General features: G+C 40.7%; 1 protein-coding gene and 1 long non-coding RNA gene across 3 annotated transcripts in view; one reads left to right on the top strand and one right to left on the bottom strand.

Moving 5' to 3' along the window:
• LOC142659350 (uncharacterized) overlaps positions 1-21,305 on the bottom strand; it is a 162,421-nt gene that overhangs the window by 4,208 nt on the left and 136,908 nt on the right. The window lies entirely within an intron of this gene.
• The window catches only part of WHRN (whirlin), a 130,004-nt gene continuing 120,884 nt past the window's right edge, over positions 12,186-21,305 (top strand). Inside the window, exons 1-2 of one of the 2 annotated variants that reach the window (XM_075835404.1) lie at positions 12,186-12,747; positions 13,375-14,392. In XM_075835404.1, coding sequence (XP_075691519.1) covers positions 13,487-14,392 — 906 coding nt within the window. In that variant the 5' untranslated portion in view covers positions 12,186-12,747; positions 13,375-13,486. Of the gene's footprint in view, positions 12,842-13,374; positions 14,393-21,305 lie in introns of both variants that reach the window. The other variant, XM_075835403.1, reaches the window with a different exon arrangement.

The raw sequence follows: 21,305 nt of genomic DNA, 5'->3' as shown, positions 1-21,305 counted from the left end.
ATTAGTATACAAAAAATTGTGCCATGCTCCATCGGATGCTGTTTGTACGGACGTGTTCTTTGAGAAACCATTTAAGAAAAAATAATAAAAAATACTTGACAGTACATTTATATGGATACCAGATATAAATGAACAGATTATAAAATATTGCCGTTTAAACATTGGCTACTAGATGGCAGTATAACATGTGCACTACAGGCTGGTAGAAAGAAAAAGCATCTTGTTTTACAGCCTACAGTGAAACTTCATATCACTCATGGGCAATGGGTTAATGACAGAATAACTATTGCACTATTGGTTTATTGTACTGCATGAGTCAAGATAGGCAATTTACACACTGACAATTGCAAAGGGAAAATTGTAGACATATTTAACAAATAGTATGACGGGACAGGGTTATTTGAAGGGGTCTTTTGGAGTCACTGCCCCCTTGCCCTCCTGCTGTTTCAAGAGGGTGGAGAGCAATTCCAAGTAAAGACTGCCTCCTCTAAGAAAATGGAAATAAAATTTATGCATTGGTAATACTTAGTTCTTTTAAATTAGCTAAAAAGTTTAATAATTATTAAATGGAGTAGATCGGTATTGGATGGAACCAATAATTGTCAATTAGATCATCAAAATTACTGGCCCTGTTTCTGGCCACCTTTACTCTTGTTTATGAACACATAAATAGATTAAGACATCACCTACAAAACCCTTTAAATATATAGCACTAGTATTAGTTTCAAAGAGCTAAAAGGATTAATTCAACATGTCCTGCGGATGATTATAACTTAATGTAAATGTCTTCCAAATATTTAAAATTGTATTTTGGAAATGGGGATTTGCATTTTTATGAAATTCAGTGCGGAAGAAGTTTCAACAGGGATTTATATATTACGTAACATGTATCAAAATATGTCAATCAGAAAGGTATTACAAGCATCGCTGTCACTCCTTGAGTTGGTTGCAGAGCTTATACAGACAACGGTGTCAAGTAAATTAGTTGCTGCCTCTCTTCCTATATCAGGCCATAATCACTTATATACACACATGCGAGAAAAGGTGCCACTAAAATTGTTTCTAAAAAAAAAAAGTGTTGTATCAGAGATTCTGAGATCAATGACCAGTGCTGAAGATTTAACAGACGCTTAAACCATTTAAAGGGGTATACCCATCTTAGACATTTATGGCACATCCACAGCTCTCGAACCTGCACCAATCTCAGGAACGTGGGTGTTAGGAAAACGTCTGTTCCCTTAAGAACACCATGACTACTGTTTGAGATTCTGGGTGGTTCTGGTTTTACCTTGAGCCTGTCTCTTCTCTCTGCCCTTCTGCCTATCCGGTGTAGGGTTAGTATTTATATCTGGCTTCCCCCACCTGTTGTTGGCTTGTGAATATGTTATGGAATTGCAAGTCGAGCAATTCCCCAAAGGCTGCTGGAGACTGCCAGGAGAAAGCGTGCAAATAAATCTGCAACCTCAAATCCGTCACAACTCTGATCGACAGAGTCTAAGGCTACTCTAAGGTCTTTTACCAGAGCCGAACGCAAGTCTGGATGTTTTTTGCTGCATAGAACCCAGGTTGTCTTAGCAGAGTTCGGTGTTGGATAAGAGGTGCAATGCAGGAAATACCTGAACAGGAACCAGACAGCCAGAGGGTAAACAGAATGTCCAAAACAGTAAGCCAGTGGATATCAGGTAAAGCAGAGGTCAAAACCAGCCGGGAGCAGATAATCAAAATTGGTAAACAAAGGGTTTTCCAAATACACACTGAGGTCAATTTCCAAGAAGTACAAAAGTCAGAGGTAAAGGGTGTAGGCAAGTAGCCTGATCAAAACACATGCAGACAGGAAATTCACAAGCAAAGAACAGGTGGAGGAAGCCAGGTATGAATACTAACCCTACACCTGATAGGCAGAAGGCCGGAGATGCTAATTTTTTGCGAGAGACGCTCATTGTAACTGGTCTCCACTCTGGCCAAGAGATGAGAATCCTGCAACTCGAAATTACCTAATAGGGTATAGGCAGATGGGTTTTCTATACTGGACAACCCTTAAGTGGGGATGAATTTATTTCAGATTACTAAGGTCTTCAGGTCAATGCCAAAGTGGTATTCAAATGAGGCTAAAGAAATGGCAAGAATAGTTTAAGGCTATTGGCACCTTTGAACACTTTTTTTTTTTTACTGCATCGCATGTACTTGTACAAATAAAAAAGATTTTTAATTGGTTTCTAATTTTTTTTCTCCCGTTTTGCTTTTGCAGATTGCATGTAATACAATAAAATGCAAGATGCTCAAACCTGTTCTCTTCTCATTCCGTCAGAGGGTTTTCTGTTGTGTCAGTCTGCATCTACTCTCTTTCCTCTCCAGAACACTATTCTATACCTTAAAGGTGTTGTCCACCTTCTGATAACTGATGACCTATCCACGGCTCGGGTGAGAGCAGGTCCTGCGTGTCTCTGACACACAGGATCCAGCTAATAATGATCACAACTTTAGTTGTGATCGATATTAGGTGGATCCTGTGTGTCAGGGACACGCAGGAACCACTCTTAGGCTGGGTTCACACGAGCATGTTACATCCGTAATGGATGGAACGTATTTCGGCCGCAAGTCCCGGACCGAACACACTGCAGGGAGCCGGGCTCCTAGCATCATAGTTATGTACGATGCTAGGAGTCCCTGCCTCGCTGCAGGACAACAGTCCCGTACAGTAATCATGTTTTCAGTACGGGACAGTTGTTCCACGGAGAGGCAGGGACTCCTAGCATCGTACATAACTATGATGCTAGGAGCTCGGCTCCCTGCAGTGTGTTCGGTCCGGGACTTGCGGCCGAAATACATTCCGTCCATTACGGACGTAGCATGCTTGTGTGAACCCAGCCTGATTCGAGCCGGATTCGGCTAAAAGAGAACGATACAGCTTCTATTTATACACGATACATATTAGCTGTTTCTTAAAAAAAGTTTTCTTTAAAAAAAATAAAAGTCAATTTGCTTAAAAACCAATCACACATTGATAAAAATGATTATTTTATTATTATTAAAAATAATAGCTTCCAAAGGTGTACATAACCTTTAATAAATTCAGCCTAAACATTGAACCTGGTATAGCAGCTAGTATAGACAAATACAATAAAAAGTTGCCCATGGCAAGCAAAACAATTTCAGATTCTTTTTTTTCTAGTGCAGTTTAATAAAAAAAATGAAAGAAGCAACCTAAATGGTTGCTATAGGCAACCGCTGTCATTTACGTCTGCAGTCCTTCACTGATAAGCTCTAACTGAAAGAAATACATTTCTATCTGTATACACGCTTGCCTCAAACTGTGTGCTAGCTCTATATGAAGAGTTGGCAAAAGAATAACAATGATAATACTTCTGAATCTGGAAGTGCTTTTCTCCTTATGGGGTAGTCATTTGCATTCTCTGAGTGATCTTACAACGTACATAGCTGAAAATGGCTTTGCCGAAAGTTCTGGGCAATTTAAAAAATAAAATTTTGGCAACGAGGCCTGTGATATTTTACAAGTGCCAATAGCGAAATGAGAGTATTTACTGCCGGCTATGGACGGCCTGTCTCATAGTCTGCAGAAGATCTGCATATTGACTGTAAAATTGACCTCTTCTCTTGGTGTTAATGACATTTGAAGCTCCTGACATCCAACATACAATGATATCTCCATCAGGGCTGGAGTGACAGGTGGAGCTGAACTCCATAAGACAGCCAGTGCAATCTCCGTTGTTAATAGAACAATGAAGAAGGAATGAATTTCTGGGGTGTAATTAGCTCCGTTCTGCGGTGCTGATTCCCATCTCCTCTCCTTTCTAAATGACTCTCCCAGCAAACAGGCCCCCGTCTTCTTAATTAAATAGAATTCCTGCTCTGCTGCCTTCTGCCAAGGAGTCTCAGTGGAGCCTGGTAAGGGAAAGGTATCACACCACACAAAAGCGACTGGGCGGCTTTAAACCTGAGCAGCTTCGGGGCTAACTATGTTTTAAATGTGTGCTCAAGGGATGATTGCAAAGCAGTTGTGTGAATTATCTTCAATAGACACCATATTCTCATAAGATTTGATTTATAGCCTTTGAGAAAACGTAAGTTCTTGTTCCAGATCAGCAGGAGGGACTTATGGTCTTAACAGCTTGTGCGGCAGAATTCTGCTTCAGTGAATGGTATCACAGTTTGTGCTCTTATAATCAGGTAGAAATCTCTCTATTACCTCCAGGAGAGGGACCAGACCAACTACAGAGTTTTGTGTCTCCTATTCATCTTCTATGGCTGTTTTATCAATATGCCCGAGGCTTTGTTATGAATGGGCCACTATGTAATCATTTTTGTGTCTCTACTTTTTGCACTCAGCACATGTGTGCGATGCAGCGTGGCACAAAGTTTTTCAGAGTGAGACCTACACCGATACACTTAAAATGGTTGTACCAATCAAAAATTATCACCTAACCACATGATGAGTGATAATTGTGGGGGCCCCACTGCTGGGACCCCCACTGATCGCGTGAACAGGGGTCCTGAACCCTGTGTTCCTCCTCACTGCTTGACCGCAGTAAGTAGCAAATTGAATGGAGCCAAGGTGCCGCTCCATTCAAAGCCTATGAGAATGACGGAAAATGTAGAGTAAAGTGCTCTTTATGTTTACGACATTCTAATAGACATTGAATGGAGCGGCAGCACGCATGCTCGACCATTGCTCCATTCAAGCTCCTCCTCAATGCGGGGTTGCGGTGAGGAGGAACGGGGGAGTTTCGGGACCCCGTTCTCACAATCGGTAGAGGTCCCAGAGGTGTGCCTCTCATCGATCAGCCAAATATCACCCAATCCTGTGGATAGGGGATAATTGTCTACTCTGGGAATAACCAATCAACAAACCTTTTAGGATATGCACCCCAGTGTGTAATTTTAAGCTTTTAATCTCAACTTTAAGTGGATGTGTCATCATACCTATGCTGTTCTGTTTAAGGGTATGTTCACACGGCTTATTTACGGACGTAATTCGGGTGTTTTCCGCCTCGATTTACGTCCGAAAATGCGGCTCGATAGCGTCGGCAAACATCTGCCCATTCATTTGAATGGGTCTTACGATGTTCTGTTCCGACAGTCATTTTTTTTACGCCCCGCTGTCAAAAGGTGGGGCGTAAATAGACGCCCGCGTCAAAGAAGTGCCTGTCACTTCTTCAGACGTTAAATGGAGCCGTTTTCCATTGACTCCATGGAAAAACAGCTCGATTTACGTCCGTAATTGACGCAGCGAAAAAGCTCTTCTACATGCCATGACGGCTGAAATTACGGAGCTGGAACTTAACACTCATATTCCAGCTCTTCAATTTACCATGGTTTGTTCTGACCGAGAGCTACAATTTTTGGACACATTGGTACAGTGGAAAGATGGAATATTCTCCACAGATTTATTTGTGAAACCCACAGACAGAAATAATCTCCTCTTATATAGCAGTAACCATCCTAGACACATGATTGAGTCTTTACTATGGAGTCAACTGCTAAGAGTTGATAGAATTGTGTCAGACACCACACAAAAACAAATTAGGTTGACCCAGATGTGCAACAAATTTAAGAGGAGAGGTTATCCTAGGAATCTGGTGCAGAAACATAAGGATAGACTAGATAATAGTTTGGAGTCCAAAATCAAAAGTACACAAGCTGAACGTATACCGTTCATCTCAACCTTTGGCAATTTGAGTGGTCGTATAGGCAATATTCTGCGTAAGTAAGAATTTGCCAATAGTGTCGAAGGGACATAATGAGATTGACACGTTGAGAACACCACCTATAATGTCATATCGGAGGACTAAAAATATCAGAGATACATTGGTTAAGTCAGACGTGGGGAGTAGAAAGAAAAAACACACAATCACTATTTTGCCCCCCCCCCCCAAAAATGGAAATTTTCCGTGTTTAAATTGTTGCAATTGCAACAATATTTTGAAAGGGAATAAATTTCAGCACCCATACACTGGGAAGGTTTTCAATATTGGACATAGGTTTACATGCAATTCAGATTTCGTTGTGTATATGATTACATGTCCCTGTTCATTGATTTACATAGGAGAGACGACTATGCCTATTAAATTGAGAATTAATAAGCATAAGAGTACAATCAGGAAGAAAATGATGGAACTTCCATTACCAAGGCATTTTATTGAGAAAAATCATCAGTTAAATCAATTGAGATTTAGGGCAATAGATTGTGTCCCGATACTCAGGAGGGGAGGGGATAGACAGAAGCTATTGAAAAAGAAGGAATTACGTTGGATCTTTGAATTAGATTCCCTACACCCCAAAGGTTTGAATCTAGAATATAAGATAATACCTGGACTCTGAAATCCCATTGCTGTTTTTAACATTTTTTTATTAACAATGTACACATGATGGGTGATTTCTTGGATTGCATTTATTTTTCATCTTCCTGTTTTCTTAATGTCTTTTTAAACATTTTTCGAATATTTCTTACAGCTTAAGAATATTCTTGATGGAGGCTCATTCACCACACACCAGCGGATATATGACCAGAATGAAGACCATAATGGCTCCTCCCATGTCCTCATCCATCGGGAGTTTTTTGTGCATTGATTTTTGAGCTTATAGGGACCTTATTAGGGAGGTCACAGATGATGATTGATCATTATTCTATAGTCTTGTGTTTTCTTTGCGGTATAATTGTCTGATGTATCTCGTCGGACAGATATTACGAGCATTCCCCAAAAAGTTTTTTTGGTCACTTTAGTGATCTAATTTATGTAGGCGATTGAACACAATAGATTATTTAACAATATTATCACTTTGTGATTTATATTATGAACTAGGGGCAGAAATAACCTGACCTTTTTCCCTTTTGTTTTGCTGATTCTTCGGAGACCTAGTCACACGTGACTTATGGTCACCTAGTGAAGGCGTCCTTAACAACGAGCTAAATAGCACGAATTGAGTTTGGCTCAAGTTACTTAGATATATAGCTACGTTTCGATGGATTCTTACCATGATTGAGGGTATTACTACATTTACATATATCCGATTGTGATTCTTTTTGATCAAATGCTGGTTTCGATTTATGCAGCAGAGACGACTGACTGCGGAGCATGCGCAGTAGCGCTTTAGGATCGTAACTGGAACCTGGAGTGTGGTGAACTTCCCTCCTTTGTTTTTTCATTGTAACAACAGTGACTGATATTTTGAAGTTGATGATGTATTGAAGATGTATTGTATGTTGCATTTTTACACTTTTTGAGGATTATATAACTAATTGAAGAACATCATTAAGACTAATGTATGCTTCACCTGGGAGACCGGGTTCACGATTTTCACTGGTTGAAACGGACCATGTGACTACTTGTATTCACCTATTTATAACGATGTTTTTAGACATGATGTTAGGCTTGACAAAGACCCCTCACTCACTATGGGTCGAAACGTTGCCTGTCGTTTCTGGATGTCTTGACAATAAAACCACTTTGATGATTTGAAGACGTGTGCTGTTGTCCTACTACTTTTTTGATATCCTGTGTATATGTCATAAACGTCCCTCGTGGGAAAACCCCTTTAAGACACCAAAAATCCGGTACAAAATATGCTCACCACAGTCTGTGAACAAGGGATATTCCTATAGCCATGTGGTACCCCCTAAGTCTCTATCCTTTGCCACAACAGCCAGATGTTATACTGTTAGAGACCGTTCACACGGGCCATAGGCAAATCCGACATGTATTTGCTAAAGGATCTGTAGCATAAATCTGAGGCTTTACTCTGATTTCTGCCACGGATGTGCAGTTTGATGTGACATGGATCCGCACGAGGATTAGCCCCATTTAATGGGGCTTATCCGCAAGTGGCTAATCCACTGGCTATTCCATGCCGAATCTGCGGGAAAATCTGAATCAGAGGGTTTACGCAGTGTTGCGGAAACCTCATTCACATGAATGGGATGCAGATTGGTAACAGGTCTTCTGCTGATTTTGACGCGGAATCCGTGTAAATTCCTGAACGTGTGAACAGGGCCTTACAAAACCAACCGCAAATTCTGTGCAAACATTGAGCCAGCTTTGAAACCTGCAGAATTGTGAATGTAGCTCTGGATTAAAGTACATGCTCTATACTCTAGCGGTTGTCATCCAGCTTTTCTGGTCTTGAGCAGCAAATCTGCCCAACTATACATTGGTACAGGAGCAAGGGGTGTATTACAGGTTTGCCATCCATGACTTTTCAACCCCAAAAATTTCTTACGTCACAAATGGGTGGAGCCAAACTCTTGACTACACAAAAGCCGACATATTGACCTGGAAAGCACAATTGTTCCAAACATTGTGTACCAAACTACTGAGATAATTCGCTTTACGTTTTAACAAGGGCATTATTATGAACAATAGCCTATTATAAAGTATGGCGTTTAAACATTTCAAATATTTTCCATGAAAAAAAACCTTTTTGAACCCTCATTTTTTATTTAATAGCTGTAGGATTGGACATTATGTGAATAAATATGAATCTTGAGCGCAGCTTGCACTACATGCTGTTTAAGTGTGCGGATATTTGAATCAGTTATGCATATAGCTATCTTATAAAGCTTTCCACTTTCCACCCACCTGTCCCCATGTGATCAGCTAATAGGATGTAATGAGTATGTGCATGTCAGAGGATTGATGATATTACTGCGTGTACTCCAGAATTCAGGAAACTGCTCCCTGCACCAGCAGTCAACACTTGTATTAATGTTTGCAATCAAATGTAATGTCAGAAGTTACATAAATGATGGAATAATTAAATGTCCCTTACTCTATATTTCTTTTATGTACAGTTTTTCAGTTCTTTTCACAGCCATTAAACTGAGTGGGATTTAGAAATTTCCATTCATATACATTGTGATCTCATCGGTGCAGATTTCTGGTGGGGAATCCACACAGAAAATCTGCACTGAATCCACAATGTGTGAACCCAGCTGAACAGCCACAATTACACTCGTTTGTGTCACAATAAGGGTATGTTCACACACACTAATTACGGACGTAATTCGGGCGTTTTTGCCCCGAATTACGTCCGAAAAATGCGCCTTGATAGCGTTGACAAACATCTGCCCATTGAAAGCAATGGGCTGACGTTTGTCTGTTCACACGAGGCGTATATTTACGCGACGCTGTCAAATGACGGCGCGTAAATATACGCCCGCGTCAAAGAAGTGACCTGTCACTTCTTTGGGCGTAATTGGAGCCGTTATTCATTGACTCCAATGAAAAGCAGCGACAATTACGTCCGTAATGGACGCGGCGTTCAAGCGCCTGCACATGCCATTACGGCTGAAATTACGGGGATGTTTCCTCCTGAAAACATCCCCGTAATTTCAGCCGTTACGGACGCTGCCGTGTGAACATACCCTAAGGCACCGTCGGTGACCAAACTGAATTGGCATTTTCGGATGACTAAAATGTTTATAGCCGGTTTATTACATGTGCATTTCCAGAAGATTGTAGAGCAGATTTTCATAGGATTCCACTACTGTGTGTATACCGAGCTTTACAGAAATATACTGTCTTATTTTATTTAGATATTAGAATATTATTATTATTATTAAAGGGTTATTACTAATTCATTTATAGCATATCCGTAGAATATCTCTTTAATAACCTTGGTGATATTTTTCCTTCTTTTTGTGCTTTGTCTATTTCTCTTTTAATGTTCATTTGTATTCAGAAATCCGCTGTTTCTCTTCACTATAGCATTATAATTTCGTGTTTCATGAGAACCACACACACTTTATTTCAGCAGACTAACCTACTTTCAACAATCTATATAATGATCTAGTTTGTTATACGGGACAGTGTGTGAAATCCCGATATCAAATTATAGGAGGTACTTGGTTGCAATAACTTATTTCCTGAATTTGGTATTGCTCCTTTTATTTCACTACCTGCTTTCTCTACAATGCCGGAATATGTAGCTGCAAGTTCAGAGCTCAGTAGGGTTTCCCAAAGCAAAGCCTGTTATCTGCCCCCTTCCCTTCTTTTAATACTCTAGTTTATGTCTCCTCCCCTGCCCTCTCTGACATGGCTGTGCAAGCTAGGAAAGTTGTGGAAAACGCAGCACAGACATCTTCTCAAGGATATATACCGTGCACTGTGTGAAGAAGATTGACCTCAAGTGCCTTTCCAGTGTCCAGGAGTAGATTAGCAAAAAGCAAAGTAAAGTTGTTTTTTTCTTTATTTTAGATGCATATGAGCAAAGAAAAATCATTATAAAGTGCAGCTTACTATATAAGCCAATAGAATAAATAGCAATTTTTTAAAAATATATATATATTTTTCAAACTGGTGGGAAAATTAAGGTCCAGTTGCCTATTACTGGATCTAGTTTTGGCTTATAAAAGGAGCAATTTGTATTACATGGTTATATTAGGGAACTCATGTTTATGCAATTCTCTCATATAATGGTGTATGGTGGTAAGAATTTACACTGTTTCATTGTGAGAGTATTTGTATGTCACCTTTTCTGTTTGTAAGGCCTCATGCACACGACCGTGTTTTTGCGGCCGCAATTCCCCCGAAAATCCACGGGAGAATTGCGGCCCCATTCTTTTCTATGGGGCCGTGCACACGACCGTAGTTTTTGCTGTCCGTGCACGGCCCGGGAGCCCGGACCGCAGAAAGAACGGGCATGTCTTATTACGGCCCGGTTCTGCGGTCCGGGCTCATTGAAAACAATGGCCGCGGCCATGTGCATGTCCCACGATTTGCGGGCGGCCTGCGGCTGACAGTCCGCTGACAGTCCGCAGCCGGCCGACCCGAAAATCACGGACGTGCACACGGCTACGGTCGTGTGCATGAGGCCTTAATGTTCATGGAATGCTTTAAATAAAACCAGGATGCAGAATTGTAAAACTGCATGAAAGGAACACTTATGATTTTACCAATTCTTGTCTATTACACAGATCTGAAAACTCCCACCTAAACACTTCCATCATGGCCATCACATTGATGCGCCTCAGTGGAAATCAAAGTGAATTTGTGCTAAATCTAATCACATTCTTTGCTTTTGCATTTTTACATTCCATAAATTACTTTCAATAAGAGGAGAGAGGTGGAAATGCGAACTTATTGGAATCCTTTCATTTTAGCTGGAGCTCTGGTGAAAGCATCAGAAGCACATTAATGATATATGTCCAGTTTTGTTTGGTATAACACGATGAGCGCAATTCACACAGGTGAAGTGACGTGAAAAAATCTTTGCAAGGTGGAGCGAACATTTCAGTTTTTGATCAAGCAGATGGTTCTAGATCCGATATCTTTTCCGATCAGTAAATAATGGTCTCAAATTAGCATAATGTCTCATAAACAAAAGCAATTAATCACAATCATATGAATACCACGACAAGTATGTTCATCATGGCTCACAACCTAATAATGGCATTCATTGCCCATGGACTATAATGGTATCCATTTAACGTATTCGTCATGAACAGGGTCGTGAGAGTTTATGATGTACTGTATACATTTAACATATACCATTAAACACTATGGTGATGGTTGCCAATGTTAAGGCATCCGTCACAGCTTACGTTTAACGTATAAGTCTGGAACTTATCCCAGCGTAGACGTTAACCGCAGGCCAAAAACGTGATGTAAACAGAGCCTTAAGGGGGTTTTACACTGGGCAATTATGGGGCAAACGATCGTTCATAGAATATTTGCCCTGTGTAGATCAGCAGATGATCGTATTGTTTTTAAAAAAAGTAAAATATTATCGTTGTCGGCAGCACATCTTCCTGTGTAAACAGGGAGACGCGCTGCTGGCATGATAATAATGTATGGGGACGAGTGCTCAGAGAAACGACCACTCGTCCCCATACATAGCTCCTTATCACGGGAGTAAACGAGCGCCGATCAACGAGCTGTCTCGTTGATCGGTGCTCGCTGCATCGGCCAAAATTGGCCGGTGTAATAGGGCCTTTAGTCTGCCTTTAGGTGCTAACCTGAGGACTGAGCACAGTAAACATGTAATTTGGCTTAGTAGCAGCTGGCATTGCAGGCTTAAAAGCTGCTAAGGGTTAAGTTTGGAGTATTAGACTCACAAGATTGATGCACAGCCGTCTGGCAGCGCAGGGTTAAGCTCTGTGCATATTAGTGTTGTCTTCTCAGTCTCCTGGCAACGCTGACATTACTGAGGGACGTCAGATCCGGGAGAGACCAAGAGATGCAATGAGAGACACCTGTGACAGTCAGGGACAAGGGGAACAGTGAGACAACTACCTGAGAAAGCCTTTGAAAATACTGCAGAGAGAGAGGGTGATGAAGGCAAATCTATCTGAGAAAATGACATGCAAACTAGGGAAAAGCTGAATATTCTCACAAACCATCTGAGTGCTTTTATCAAATCATCTAAAGGGGTAAGAGGGATTTTGTCCCAATAAAGGAGAGTGCACTAACAATATAGAAACAGTGCTATCTTATTAAAATACACCTATCTTATTCTAAAATCGGAGGTTTAAAGTGAGAAAAATACATTATTATATAAATGAGACATTTCACCGTGAGGCTGTAAGAAAAAGAATCATAGGAAACGGAGTTGTGGAAGCCTCTGGGTTCCAAAAAGAAGACTTCACATTCAAGAATTCATCATCCACTAAGAGACTGCTGAGACTGGTGTCCATAGAAAAGAGAGAGTCTGAGAAAAAATAGTGACCTGTGTAATATGACAGATGGGGAGAGGCATCTGCTGTGTCTGAAACTCGTCACCTGTATCAGAGAGGTATGGAATGACACCTGTTAGACTGTGAAAGAATAACATGAAGACGCAGAGGGGTCTGAGTGACAGAGATGTGTTTTCCTGAAAAAGAGACCAGGTGAGTGGATACGAGTCTAAGGGGCAGAACGGGACTAATAATTTTATGCATTACTTGTAACGAAATGTAGAGGGGGTATTAAAAATAGACTTTCTGAAATTAGAAGCACAACAGATGATAGAGCCATAAATACTAGAAGATAAATTGAATGCTTGTTACAAGAAGAAAAGTCTCCGGTATTCATTATGGCTGGCAGAGAACGGGAGAGAGAGGAGGGCAACAGACCCACAGAATCACCTTGAGAAATAGAGAAGACGGGGAGGGGGAGGGAGGACATTGAATGAAGCAGAAGCAGAGACTTAAAACACTGTGAACGACGGAGTATTACAGGGGAGCTTGACTGAGAGAGGGAATCATGAAAATACTAGACCATAAGATGCCAGAGACCTTGATATGTTAGATACTGCAATTATTAAGTCTGGAAGGACACACTTGGTTGAATCTTAGAAAGCGTTGGAGACTACATATAGCTTGAAGAGGCGACAAATTGGCTGAGAGCAGAAGAAGAGCTCAATATATTGTTTCTTCTTCAGCAGGTCCAAGTAAGAACACCGCACCGAAGGTCTGGCATGCAGAAGTACCTCATGGGACCATTAAAGTTGCCTACGTGTACAATACTCTGAAACTATCTGCAGCCATTGGGCAATGAATTCAGAGCCAGGTACTCTTCACCCCTCGCCAAGGGGCTCCATACACCAATCTCTAACAGGGTCCATCCATTCCTCATCATCTGGCTCAATTTGTTCAGGAGACATAGGACGTGTCCTCTCCTCAAATGTCCGTCGACTGCATGGAGCTTTAAACCGACTACTAAGTGACCCTGAGCGGGAACAGCTCTTGCACTGTTTGAGACTTTACCACTCTCGAAGAAATGTGTTTGACCTGGTAAGGACACTGCGCCTTATATTGCGCCCCCCGGACCAGAGGCAACTTTTCCCTATGCTGCGTCTTGTTATCCCACGTTCTGACCAACTACTGTTTGACCAGTACACGTCAGAGGGACTTTATATAAAGGACTTGACCACAGGTTCCTCTGGATTCAGTGGAATTTTATGTGATGGGGTTTTGGCATTCAGCACCCCAATTTCAGGGACAGCTCCTGCCTTTACCTCGCCCTTACCAAGCACAAACCCTGACTTTAGTATCCCGGTAACAGGGACTGCTGCTTCTTTTAGCAATTCAAGACAAGAGACTTCTCCTGCTTTTAGCCCTTCAGTACCAGGGACAGCTCCTGCCTTTAGTAATCAATCACTTAGTTCTAGTTTAGTAGCTGGAGCATCATATCCTAGAGCACCAACAGCTTTCAGCCACCAAGGTGCCACAGCTGCTGGCTCCAAATCCGAGGTCCGACAGGTTATACTTAAACGAAGTAAAAACCAAGAAGGACTTGGCTTCAGCATTCGTGGTGGCGTGGAACATGGTATTGGTATTTATGTGTCACTGGTTGAACCTGGTTCTTTGGCAGAAGCTGAAGGACTGAGAGTTGGAGACCAGATTATAAAAGCCAATGGGCGATCACTTGATCGAGTCACCCACAGTGAGGCAGTTAAGGTAAGTTCCGTTTACCTATTTATGACACATGTGGACATTTAAAATTCCCATTTCACGGTCTTGTTTACGCTACGTGTATGTCTATCAGGTTATCAATCCAGAAAGTTCCATCTTTGCTGTAAGAAATTAATGGTACCAGACTGTAACAGATTAACTTACAGGCCTCTAATACTGCTTAAAACAGTTAATTTAGAAAACATGTTCTACAAAAAAAATAAAACATTAACATAGTCTATGTTTGGTCGAGTAAAATCTGATAAAACTCTACATGTGTTAAGAGAATATCATTCTGGAAATGTATAACATTAAAATCTGCATTTTAATGTGACAGCTGAGATGCAATCTGTTCCACAACATGACAAAACATTTGTAGAAATATATGTGAATTATACCTTTTACAAGCCTGAGCATGTGTTGGTGCAGGAAATTATTTTCTAATTCTCTGTTCACTTCCGTGTACCGATGCTGTTGTATCTTTTGTCGGTTTCTATGTATTTACTAAAATATACCAAACTTTAAATACTGGTAATACAGATGCACGGAAGTAGCTATATAAGTTCTATATAACAGGATGGGACTAGAATGAAACACTTTAAGATGTCTTAATGAAGAAAAGCAAGTGGATGCACATGCACCTACTAAAATACCCTCCTGTAGTGCAGATTGAGGGGTAGAAAAAGGCACTTAATATGTAAATTATGCACCTCGACCCTCAGTGAGCCCTCTCAGCAAGTCAGCGATGGCATCACATGAGACCAAGCTACATAACGTTAGCCTTTATTTGTTTTGCAGCCTAACTTTCATTTATAGATTTCCTAATTTTAAGGGATCCTTTTAATTGACCCGCCGCTGGTGCATATTATAAATAATAATTTTGGACTGATCAAATATTTGTTTAAATACATCATATGAATTATTTAGGAGTTTCTGAAATCATTGGCATAAAACACCCTTGGACACATGTACTGGTGACATGACTAGTTACTACAATGTCTAGGAAACATATGTATTCTAATTTAAAATGACCGGTATAAAATTCCATTTAGAACAAGGCCTTGAGGTGGTCATTAGGTCCCTAAAGAGAAAATCTTGGATTCCTCTTATTGATGCTCATTTGACTCGGATAATATTACTTTTGCCGTTGGTTTAATTGCTTGGAGTTTATAATAATTCTATTCCTGCTGTAATCCTCACCCATTGCATTGACATTCTGGTAAGCCTGTGGTGCTTGTGCTTATATACAGCAGCCAATCTGAACAAGCAGAGCTTCAGTGCAAAATATTTAGCGAATGTGAGCAGGACAGGCGGTGGATTTCTGGCTCTCATTTAACAATGCAACTAACCTGGAGAGCTAAAAACTTGCCGAGCATCTAAAACTAAAAGAGAAAAATAGCAGATGAGCATTATCCAGGTAGTGACTGATGCATACTTTTTTTTTTAGACCACTGTATAGCAAGCAGCCTATAAGGCCGGAGTTATCAATAAGGTTTCTCCGAACTCTCCAAAAGAAAACACCAATTGTCTAATTTTTAGGTTTCTAAATATTGCTGGCTTTACCCAATGCAAACCCTCACCTGGAATAATTTGACACTACAATATATGTACAGATGTTGTTCTTGTTATGTAGCTTGGGCTTGTATCATAGTACCTTACACAGTAGCCTAGTACCATAAATAGTAGCTGCCGCAAAACCGACAGCCATATGTAAAGTAGTTGTGTTGGCTAGAGTGATATCATATGCAGAGCTAGAGCCATTTGATGACGTAGCGTCAGTATGAAGAACACATCATTACACTGTATCGGCTGTTTTGCAGGGGTTTACCCCCCCCCAGATTTTCTTTTTTCTTCATGCTTTTGTTTTGCAGTTTTTTATTGAAAAGACCATTAGATTTTTTTTTTTTTACAGTGATTAGAATATATAAAAAGGCTAATGCGACATAGCAGTTAAAAAACCACATCGTTTACTGCTTGATTTGTGGTGATTTTTACCGCATTATCTTCAACGATGAAAGACTTGGTAGGGAACACCATATGTTAAAATAACAAGCACGTTGTTAGACATTTTCCAAAGAAGTATTTCTAGGAACATTTATTTTCTTCCTTATTGAACATTTTCAATAAAACAACTTATGAGTTAAAAAGGGAACAGAAGGGAGTGACCCCTATAACAGGAGGTCAATATAGCAAATTATGGCCTCGCAGGCACAAAACAAGTGAACGTATGCAATGTAAACAAACAACATATATCATAGAAACTTACTAAGAGGGCATGTAATGTAAAGGAAAAAAGACAGAAAAAAATTGGGGGGGGGGGGGGGCAGAGGGGAAGACCTCCCATCACCGATCCTCACCCCAGCTACAAACCAAGATCTCGAAAGTGGAACATTCCTTAGAACGATTTGTTTAAAAAACAGAGCCCTGATGCACCATTATCAGGACATGTGAATATTCTCTTATGGAATAAAGTACCTGCATAAAAAGATATAAGGTAACATAAAAATCAGGTGTAATACAGGTCCTAAAATCCTACAGTGACTATGGCTTAGACTAGCAAGCAACTTTGTGGCTGATTTTGTCTTAAGGCCTAAACTAGAAAGCACAAACATAGCTCTCCAATAGGAATGGATGCAAATATTTTTGGGACCATACCAGTATTGCATAATGCATGTCCAGGGCTGGCCCTTGCTGCCCCTGGTGAAGGGGGTGCCACAGAAGGCCTGGCACCCAAATCTTGTCACCACCATGATTCCTAATATCAATGATATATACGTTTTATTAGACATTGTAAAAGGCGAAAGATTTGTGCGATCTGAAGAAAAAACATAATACTATATTAGACATTGTATGGCACGGATATTAGATTACTTTATATATGAAGCCGTTATCTGGTTACTGTATGGTGGTATTTATTTAGGCATTGTATTGCACTCCTACTTAGGCACTGTACAATATTTTTTTGCAGGTCATGGCAGCCCTGTATAGTCTTGTTACTTAGGCAACTGTGTGAAAGTGTTATTTGACCAACGTATGGCACTGTTATATAGGCACCATACTGTGTGATGTTTATTAGAAACTGAGTAGTATGGTTATTTTACACTTTAAAACTGTATACCAAATAGGGGGAGAACAGGGGTTGCCAAAAAAAAGGTACCACACACGGCATCATCCAACTTAACGCCGGCCCAGTTTATGTCAGCTTTTATTGGAATGCAACTCAAAGGCCCTATTACACCGGCCGATAATCGGCCGGTGCAGCAAGCGCCGATCAACGGGACACCGTTAATCGGCGCTCATTTGCTCCTGTCACAAGGAGCTATGTATGGGGACGAGCAGTCATTACTCCGATCGCTAGTCCCCATACATTATTATCATGTTGGCAGCGCGTCTCCCTGTTTATACAGGGAGACGATAATTGCCCAGTGTAAAACCTCCTTAAGTTAGATAACTTAAATCTCGTTGCTGATGCTTTTTGCATTGCACTTTTAAAGTGGGCATCATGTGTTAAAAGATGTCATTATAGCCTGAATCAAGAGCAACAATATGAATTAATATTATAGATAAACATTTGGTATTATAAAAATGCTTCTGAGGAATCACATAGGCAATAATACATAATTCCCCTACTTTATTGGTTATCAGACACCCATAAAAAAAGTGTATGGGCTCTTACTGTACCTCCGTATGCCTCCAATTTCGTACGGACACATACAGAGGATGTTTTGCCTCTAGGGTAAAATATCTCTGAGATATAAGATGCGATAGAGTCAGTGGCGGATCATCATTAGGGCGATTCGGGCGTATGTATGTGTGTTTGTATATAGGTATAGTATAGTATATATAGTGTGTGTGTATGTGTATATATATATATATATATATATATAGTGTGTTTGTGTGTGTATATATATATATATATATATATATATATATATATATATATTTCTGCAGCAATTCCGCAGAAACTAACAGAAATTCCGCTGCAGAAAAAAAACTGTTTCCTGCATTTTTGCTGCAGAAAATGGTGCGTATTTTGCGGCGTTTTTCTCAACGTTGGGAGATGGTGACGTCTCCTCTGAAAAACGCAGCAATTCCGTACACTATCCGCAGCAGGAATGGACATGCTGCGGCACGAAAAATATGCACCGCAAGGACAAAATTTCTGGTCGGAAATTTTACGCAGCGTCTGGATGATATTTGTTAAATCTCACTCACTTTTCTGCTACTGTATTCTGCGTATTTTCTGTGCTGAAAATACGCAGCAATTCCGTTAATTGTGGACAAGCCCTAATACAGTAGCAGCAGAGTAGATTAGATGTGAACAATTCTTATCCATACCCTGCGTAAATGATAGGTTGAAAAAAAAGCTCAGAAATTGACCTGCAGTGCGTTTTTTTTATTCCGCAGCATGTCAATTGTATTTGCGTAAACGCTGCTTATTTGTTTCGGGTTTTCCCCATTTGATTCAATGGAAAGGTGATAAATAACAAACATATGTAGTGTAAAAATGCAATTTAGAAAAAATAAAAATCTTATACTTGCCCATAATTCTGTTTATTCGTCCGGGCTGGCCTCCTGGGATGACGTATCACCCCATGTGACCGCTGCAGCCAATCTCAGACTGCAGCAGTCATATGGGATAAAATGGCATCCCAGGGATGCAGTGTAGTGACGCTGTGTAGCACTATATACAAGGGGGGGAGTGCTGTGTGGCACTATCTATAAGGAAGGGAGCGCTGTGTGGCACTATCTATAAGGAAGGGAGCGCTGTGTGGCACTATATACAAGGGGAGAGTGCTGTGTGATGCTATCTATAGGGGGCTGTGTGGCGCTAGCTACAGGGGGGGGTGTGGCGCTATCTACAAAGAGTTATGTGTGGCGCTATCTACAAGTGTGTGTTTGTGTGTGTGGCGCTATCTACAGGGGGGGTGTCTCTATCTACAGGGGGGGGTGTGGCGCTATCTACATGGGTTGTTGGCACAATCTACAGGCGCCACTGTGTATGTGGTGCTTTACTTTACAGTGTGTGACACAATTATATTCAGGGGCGCAGTGCATGGTGATATTATATTTAAGGGCTGCATGAATGGGCCATGGCCAGGAGAAGTCGTCATGAGCTCTGGGCCGGATGGAGAAGAAAAGAGGGAAAAAAACTACTAGCATGAGATGTCGTCACCTGTGAGTCACTGGATTTGTAGAGAATGTGTCCCCTCTCCTGACATGTTTATTATAGGAAATCCTTGTATTCCACATCAAGTCTTTGTGCAGTCCAGGACTGATACAAAAAGTGTTGTTACCAATCCCCTTGTCAGGAGGATGTGTTCCTACACGGTGTGATACTGTCAGTATTTAGGGACACAGCCCTGTGAAAGGGGAATCGTAACACCCATTTGTTAATGCTTGCGCAAAAAGGTAGTGTTAGCACTAGTTACGGCGCGGCAGGGTGGCGGAGGAGAAGAGGGGCTCAAGTTTGGGTTGCAGCCCAGGGCCTATGGTCTACTTAATTCGCCACTGGATAGAGTATCAAGCTGCAGGATATACATGTGCCGCCACAAGGACTCCTGCACACGACTCTGTGTGCAGGAGTATGGATGAGGCGTTAAGACTTCCGTATGACAAATTTCATATAAAATCTCATTGATCATCAGATACAGATAAGAAAACATCACAGAGCACCCTCATACTACAGGCTGGCATTATCACCTTACTAGCGAGTATTATAATATGCAATGAATCAAACTATTATCGCATATTACACAAACTTTCTCTAATTTCCCTGGAGTCTTATAGTAAAAATAATATAATTTAATTTGTATAACTTTTACACGACAGCAGCAAATAGGGAAACACAATATTAATTAAAATATCTTCCATTAATCCCAAAACCTGCTTTATATCTGGGCGCAATGCCAATGAATTTTAATAATCGCTGCTCTCTTGAAACTTATCAAAGATAAGACATTTAGGAATTGACTGAAGACCTAATAAGTCTAGCCCATTATAATGTATTAAAGCAGATGTTCATAATCCAACACCCTCACCGCTCCGTTCCAATTTTGGACTCTTCCTTCGGTATAAGACTGAAATATTTATACTGCTAAATACAATTAGAGGACCTGTGCTGATATATTTATGTATTCACCATCTACATAATTTCTACATAAAGGTACTATCATTCATTTGACAGAAGCTTCTGCTGCACAATTTAATCAAATATAGTGCTTTATTGTATGTAGAGGCAGCTGCTATATAGCTCTCTATAGAAAGTGGTGGTCCGATTTCGGGTAGATTCCATTCTCAGGGGCCCCTCTCCACAACTAGCCCAACAGTCATTCCATTCTTCTCTTCTACAAGTGATTGGAAAGTGTGAGGTTGATCAAGTGCCAGGACCTCCTGGCCTGGGCAAAGGGTGTATGGTGACATGAACCCCAACAACAACGATTAGAGTTCCCTTTATTCTACACCTGCTATTGTTGTAAGAGAGTGGTTATTTGAAGTAAAGGTGGAATCGCAGTGTTGGGATTACAAAGTTCAAATTTATTTTATGTCTTTATTGGTTTATTAGAGATAGTAGCTCACTATAGAGAAACCAACATCCCCTAGAGGTTTGATCACTCCTGGGAATTCATCTCTCAAATGGGCAGATGCTCGGAGTTGAACACATCTATTATGGGCACAGGACCCCTTTTCACCTTTGAAAGCATCGATCACTTATTATAGGCATATACCTTTCTGTGTATCTTGCTGTCCACATAAATACATATAGGGAATAAATACCTGGGAAGAGCAAAACATTCGGAAGGTGATGCTCTCTCTCCTCAACTAACAGTATCTGTTGGTGCCTGGCCAGCTAGTAGCTTCTCCTAAAAGGAATCTATCACCAGAAATGAGCATATAAAAGCAGCAGCACGGTAACATA

This window comes from Rhinoderma darwinii, chromosome 8 (assembly GCF_050947455.1).
Source record: "Rhinoderma darwinii isolate aRhiDar2 chromosome 8, aRhiDar2.hap1, whole genome shotgun sequence".
Classification (NCBI taxonomy): Eukaryota; Metazoa; Chordata; class Amphibia; order Anura; family Rhinodermatidae; genus Rhinoderma; species Rhinoderma darwinii.
Note: the sequence above shows the minus strand (reverse complement) of the source record. Positions and strands in the feature narration are given on the sequence as shown.